This window comes from Antrostomus carolinensis, unplaced genomic scaffold, assembly GCF_000700745.2.
Source record: "Antrostomus carolinensis isolate BGI_N321 unplaced genomic scaffold, ASM70074v2 scaffold49735, whole genome shotgun sequence".
In the NCBI taxonomy this organism is placed as follows: domain Eukaryota; kingdom Metazoa; phylum Chordata; class Aves; order Caprimulgiformes; family Caprimulgidae; genus Antrostomus; species Antrostomus carolinensis.
In genome coordinates, this window is record NW_010319352.1 from 7092 (window position 1) to 14374 (window position 7283).

A 7283-nucleotide genomic window follows, 5' to 3' on the forward strand; every position below is an offset into this window, starting at 1 on the left:
CCTTATTTTTAATTGGGCCTTGACTCAGATTTTCTTCATCCCAAAATACAGATAGTTCATGTTGAACTAACCGAGTTGCTTGCAAGAAGAAGACAAACATCTGTTGTTTTTCAAACTTGCGGCAGATGCAGAAAGAGGAGTTGTTATGTTGGTGCAAAACTGATCTTGTATAATTAAAGAACATTGCTTATATGTAACCAGAAAGTACTGAAGCGATAGAAGAATATATAAACATCTAAATACAAAATACTTTGTTCATTTAGTAAAAAAGTCCAGAGAAAATGTGGTATGAGTGAAATTTGTCTTAAATGACCAATAAAAATATGCTGCTTAATTTAAGTATCTTATCAGAATTATTTCTAAGATAAAATAAGTATGACTGTACTAATTATCCTAAGGGATAAATACTAGGCTTAAAAGAGAGAGAGCTTCCTCAGACTTTGTTCTGGTGTTTAAGCTTAATTGTGTCAGGTTTTTTGGATGGTAACTATGTTGTGTGCTGATGAGTGCCTTCTAATCAGTCTTTTTAGTTTTCCTGTAGTGCAGGATTGTGGCTGTGACCCAAATATTGAGAATGAGCATGGTTATGAAACGGATGAGAACTAAAATGGAAAAAAAAAAAAAAAACTTGTGAGTGTAAATCCAAAAAAACCAGCAGGTGTCATTTTCAGAAGACACATTGTTTTGTAAACCAGCACTGGTGTACAAATGGGCGAGTTCCCATTCTGCAACTCTTTTCAGTCAATTAGTTTAAATTACCAGGTTCAGGAACCCAGAATTTCTCGAAGTAAATATAGCAGAGAAGAACATTTAGCACTTCTGAATGGTATCTGAAAGTAATGCACTACAGTGCCTTTAAATCTTTTGTAACAAAACCAGGAGATTAGTACAAGTTTGAGTAGCTTCATATAAATTTATATTTACACCTAAAATTAAACTCAAAGCTGAAGCTCACATGTTCTTTATAGTTGTGTGTGTTGTTTATAATAAAGAGATTATTCTCTGCCGCCATCTTTTTAGTTTAGACTTTGGGGAGACAAGAAATACTCGTATCTGTCAGATTTTAATGAGAGGAAATCTGACAACTAAGAAGCAGTTTTTCAGTATTTTGATTAACTTTCAGAATTTTTTAAAATCAAAATAAGCATAGTATCTCTGCCTGTGACATCTCAATTTGAAGTACAGTATAGCTAATATCCATTTGGTAAATGCAATTTTCACAGACGTGCACAAACCTTTCTTTCAGAAATACATGATGTTTGACAGTTTCATACATGTGTATGAAACCAAGATGAACATGCCAAAGTGATCGGTGTTAGAAGTTAGCAGGAAACATTTTCCATCAGAGCAGCACAGTATCAGTGTTTGCTGCCATCTCTTCCATGTTCCAAAGTGTATTCTGCTGTATTTTAAAAATCAGCTTTAACCAGAGCCAGCTTCTTACTTTATTTCATGGTGGTTTTCTCCCTTCCTTCCTGCCCTTGATATAACTAATATACCTCTCTTGCTTTTAATCAGTGTAAGTGTGTAGCTGTGGGTGAACTGAACTCGGTAACTAACCCGGACTAAATTTCTGTGTGTGCAGTATGCCAATTTTTTGGTGATCCAGTTAACTGTGTGGCCCCACAAACTCTTACTCAGGCAAAGAGAAAGCAGCAAGCACAGGGGTGAAGATGAGTGATTGAAAAGGGGACTTCCTTTTCCAGTGAAAGAGCCACTTCAGCAGCTTGTAAAACTAAAGCCTTATTGTGCTGCAGAAGACTGCTTAAAAAAAAAAAAAGCATTCATACGACATTTCTGATGAAATACCAGTTTTGAACTACAACAAGGATCCACCAAATAAAGTACAATGTGATTTTGTTACTGTTCTTGCATCTACCAAGTCTTGATTTCAAACCACTAATTGAAAAATCTGCTGCACTGCTTAGCTCTTTCAGTTTTGTCAGGATGGTAAGAAGCTGTTAAATAAATTTGCTTTATAATGAAATCAGATGCCAATAATTTATTTTAAGACAGTTTTTTTGTGAGTTTCTTACCAGCCTACTGTTTAATTTTCAGCCTGCCATAAACAGGTTGTTGTGCCGAACACTATTTATATACTAAGCTGAACTTTAAATAGTTTTCTAGAAGAATTTTTTAGTGCACAAATCCCACAATAAGAAAAGGAAACACTTATTATTTGTAAAGCTATCACTCAATTATTATAGATTTTTAAAGTTCTATTTTACCAAATTTATTTATATATTTAAATATTGAAGATCTTTAATGCTTTATTCTTCTATTTTCATAATTAAGTTAATTTTATAGTGCATTTGCCTTTTGAAAAAAATAATGGCTTTTGGACCACTTGTCACCATGTGAGAAGCGTAACCAGGTTGTTTTGTTTTCTCCAGGTATTTGACTGATTTGTAATCCTGTGCTACTTTCTTAGCAGTAACTCCTTCCCTCACCATGCTGAATGCCCAGGTCGATGGTTTGTTCTTCTGAGACCAGACAAATGCTTTTACAGAATAGCTAAAAATGACCAGTAGCTGTTATCTTGGGACAGGCAGGCAATTCCACACTTTACTCACCTGCGAGATCATTCGTAGTCATTACGGTTGTAACTATTCTTGCTGTAAATTGAATTAGTTCTGATTAGTGGACTAGATATGACATGTTTATACCTTTAAAAAATGATGATGGCATCCAGCCAGGGCCAACCCACCACATACCTATTTTTCAACAGAGGATAATCTTGCATGAAAATGCACACTGTATAGACATTCCCACTTTTAGTGCTTCTACTGTTCACTATTTTAGCTTCAGAGATCAAGCTCTCAAAGCTGACTGACACTGTATTAAGGGTCTTTTTAGATGAGAAAATCACTGATATAATTAGAATTTTTCTGTCTATCTATCTCACTAAATTGGATGTGGTCAGTTTACTGCTTCTCTTTCTGTTCAGTCCCTTCCCTCAATAGCTGATCCTGAGCTACACCCACAATGGAGTTAGCATGACTTAACCATTGTCCGTGTTCACCTGCGTGCTTTTAGGCTTCTGCAAATAAAAGGAATTCAGCTTTCCTTCCCACAGCAAATCTAAACACTAAGTATTTCACTTTTGCAGCAGACTAAAATCATTTACAAAGTTTATTGCCTTTGTTCAGCAAACATACCACAACTTCTAATTACTGACTTTAAAACACTTGTTTCACAGGGAAATAGAGCCAGCATCACTATGTTCTATAGTAAGAATATTTTAAACAAGTTTTGTGAATATGACAAAGGCATTTCTGACAAATGGCTGCAGAACTGTTCACGCAGACCACTAGGTAATTAACACATGAACTGCACAGGTCACTGTTCTTTGTACTTTCTTAAATTCTCCTCTGTTGAGACATGTATTTACATGCAGTCATAGAGTTAAAGGAATTCAGCATTAAGTGTGTATTTGTAGATGACTTTTCAGAATTAGTGTTGTCTGACTGTCTTAACTACAAAATTTAGCACCTTTTCATGCTGGATCACTAGTAATTTTCTTAAATCCCAGAACACTGAAATCTTTTCCCCATAAAGACTGACTTTCATTTATTTCAACTGTATCAGGTTCCTTTGACCACACTGATGTTTTCTCAGTCAGTGTTACTGTGACTGAGCTGGTGTCAATTATAAAACTTGATTTCAAGAGAGTGTGTGGTACCTGAGTCTCAGAAGTTGGCATTAAGGGAAACTACATCAGGCAAGATATTTTATCTAATATGCTTGAGTAAAGATCTATTGAAAGAGGCATTAGGAGGAGATATGGCTTTAAAAAAGGAAAACTGAGTGCTTTGCCCCAAGTTGCCCATAGCTTACTTGCGCAGGTATATGCAGACATACTCCAGGTCAGGGCGCTTGCTTGTCCGGAATCCTTTGTCTGCCAGAGACAGCGCAGCTGAGCCAGCTTACTGGCTGCACTGATGAGCGTACACAAATTCTGAAAAGCAGGTACAAAAAGAGAAAGAACCTCTGCCTCAGCCATTGTATTATCCGAGTGTTTAGCTTATGGCTACTAAAAAAAACCAGGACTAGCTTTTTCTTTTACAATATTTTTTAAAAATCCCAAACTTTTTCAGTATTTTGCAACCCAAACAATTCAGCTTCTTACTAGGGAACCGTGAAGCAAAAAATTGAAGTTGCCAGAAGCAAGGAACTGGTTTCTCAGGTACTGCCCAGGAAGAAGCTCAAAGAGCACAGCAATTGCTATTGCTATTGCCAAATGCTTGATGGAGGCAAATACAATAAGCAAAGAAATAAAAAAGCCTCTCAACCTGCTACACAAAACTGTTTACACAAGTTAGTTAAAATGAGACTGATCTAGTCTAAACAGCAAGGTTGATTCAGACCATCTGTTAGCATTATGTCTGGCAAGCAAAACCAGAAAAGAATGAGAAAACCGACAAGAATGTGTGGAAAATGAGTCCAATTGGTGGGAAAAAGTAATGAGGGGAACAGACTATTCACCCTGTCATCCTTTTAAGGGGGATTTTGCAAAGGCAGCGGGCAGAGGGGACCTCCACACAGATCTCTGTGGCATGCCCGGGTTTCCCTCGCAAGTAAGGATCAGTATTAGGCTTAGAAGCTTTTATTTCCATTTGTATCATCTTTTGCATGAGCAACGCCAGTTCATCTCAATTAAACTTTAACTTTCTGTCTTCTGATAAAAAGGGCAAAGACCATCTTTAGCCTGTGTAGGGCATTATCAGATGATACTATTCTTGCAAAATTCCAGGACAAGAAGGAAAAAAAATCATGTAAAATATTTAAAATTCCCTATTTCAAATGCTTTGACTGATGCTCTATTCTTTTCCTGTAATTTTTAAGATTTATTGATGGGGATTATGTCATTAGGACTAAAGAAGCAATGTTTTTTCAACATCTTCAGCCTTTGCTAGTTTTAATTAAGGCATCACAATCAACAACTTTTTACCTCAGAACATTTTTTTTTTCATAGTCTCTATTGCCAGTGCTATGTTTTCCAGCTACTCACAGAAGTGAAACAGTGGGGTTGTTTTGAAAGCTAACCCAAATGATTAATTCTTCCAAGGACAAATATAAGGACAGATTTCACTGATCAAGACATCCAGAAAAAAAACAATATTTCATATGTGGACCTAATTTCAAATAATCATGCAGCACTTACCATGGCCAGGTCAATTATCCACTTCCGCAGTGTCAGCATGTACCAGCCCCCCCAGAATCTTACATTATGTTAAGTTCCATAGCACTGAAAATTCTAGGATAGTGTAGCTCTTGAAACTGCCTGGGGAATTATAGAATTTAAAAAAAAAAACATATGGAAATAATCTTACTGAAACTTTATAACAGACTATACAACCTAGATAAAATATATTAAGCATTGGTTGAAACACGAAGTGTTCCTATTTTTCACGCTGCCTTCAGTTGAACAGTGCCTGGAGTTTCTCGAGAGCTGTACAAAAGAGCAAGTCTTGAGATTTAAGCCCAAATCCTATTTAAAAAAACAAACAAACAGTACACTGCTGTGTTCATCATAGCAAGGACAGTCTGCATGGGCAGGATTCATCATTTTCACCCTGCATCTCTAGCAAAGATGTAAATTAAGAATTTGTCTTACTCCTTATCAGTTGTGGGTCTTCTAAAGCACAGCTACATATAAAGCTTAGTTCTTGTAGGGATTTTACTGCGATCCCAGAAATCAGCTTGTGAATGTGGAATGCATGTTGAGGGGTGGCTGAACATGATTTACAATGGTAGCACAAACCAAACGATGACATAGCTGCTATGCAAAGAACTACCAAACAAGCTACATAAACCAAAATTTCCAGATTTCAAAGGATACGTGACTGCATAGAACAAAGCTTGTTTCATGTTTCCACTGAAGCGCAGAATAAACAAAAGGAGAATGACATCTGAAATAAAGAAAAGATTGCTCGTCAGAGAAAGGAGAGAAGTTACACTGGGCACCACATCTACAGAAACTCGTTTCTTACAGGTTTTGTCTCTCAAATTTGATTGATGTCCAAAACACTGCAAGCTCCAAAACGAAGCTTTTCTTAAAAGTCTGGACTGTTTATAATGTTTCTCTCCCATCTAGAGTCACTGGATAAAGGATGAGCTTACACTGCAACTCCAGCGTGTGTGTATTAATTCGATCTTTCTCCTCTATCTGACCCTCTATTTTCATAAAATTTATAAGAATTCAATTATATTTGAGATGTTCATTCCCTCCTTCCCCCGACTCTGGCTAGAACTGGTCAATGGATTCACATCACTGCAGTGGAGTACTGTACCTACATGCAGATCCTTGGAGTGCTGAATGAGCCCTGTTTGATTTCCAAAGCATGGCTTAAAAAAATTACCTTGTGCAATGATGATGGGATACTCCAGGTATGTCTGCAGAGGGTAACCATAATAGATCTGGTACCTCAGAAACACAAGGAAGCTGAACAGAAGACACAAAATGGTGTGACTGCATGAAGGGACAGGACAGCTCCTTCACAGCTTCTTTTTTATTGTTTTGGTTGTGACAAAAGGCTCCAGAGAGGTGTAGCTGTCAAACTGATCAAACAAATATGAAGACAAAGTACAAGCCTGATGATTCTGTAATCTTATTTCTGTTACCCTCAAATAGAATAAGATGTAGAGAGCTGCCACACTTCTTGTCAAGGTCTTTGTGTCACAGGGTGTAAGGCATAATTTTATTAATTACAATGATGAGAAAGAAATAAAAGACTTCCAGACCTAGAAAATACCTTCTCTTTGCAATTGCCTTCTTTATTTATGTCTGTAGTTCAATCTTTACATTAAGCAAGTTTTACAGGAGTAGAAAACCTCTTTCCAAGCTGTCTAGACTATGCTGTTATAGGATTGCCCAGTGTAGCTGTACTGGTCACACTGAGTATATTCTTAAATGCACCAAACAATGTCAATTCTCCTTCCTGCCAATCCACAATATAGTATCTAAAATGAACTGAACTTTTATCATGTTTTCTTAACTTTCTTCAACTTTCATGCAAGTCCATGGGGTTAGACAGAAACTTCAAGGCTGCAGAGAAAATAAAAAAGGATTCTCAGGGCATAGTTTTATGTAAGGAAAAACTGATGGTTTCTGCATAGAAAGATGGTATAAGGAACTGCCTGCCTTGTAAGAAACTGGCTTTTACCCAGAACTGAAACACTTGAACTTCCTAGAAGTCTTATTTCTTGCAGGGTCAAATTATACTCCTTGGAATCAGCACCATGCTTCTGTGTCACTCTTCTGCCAGCTCACTGCATTCTGA

The 7283-nt window shown here is 36.9% G+C and overlaps 1 protein-coding gene across 1 annotated transcript; it reads right to left on the reverse strand.

Annotated features, from left to right (window-relative positions):
- Positions 1-513: 513 nt before the first annotated feature.
- Positions 514-6445, reverse strand: SLC66A3 (solute carrier family 66 member 3; the record flags this gene model as incomplete). The annotated part of the gene is made up of 6 exons (XM_010169212.2): positions 514-602; positions 2574-2615; positions 3838-3958; positions 5165-5222; positions 5843-5912; positions 6363-6445. Coding segments are annotated over 6 exons (463 nt in total), but the record flags the coding sequence as incomplete, so codon positions are not given.
- Positions 6446-7283: the final 838 nt, after the last annotated feature.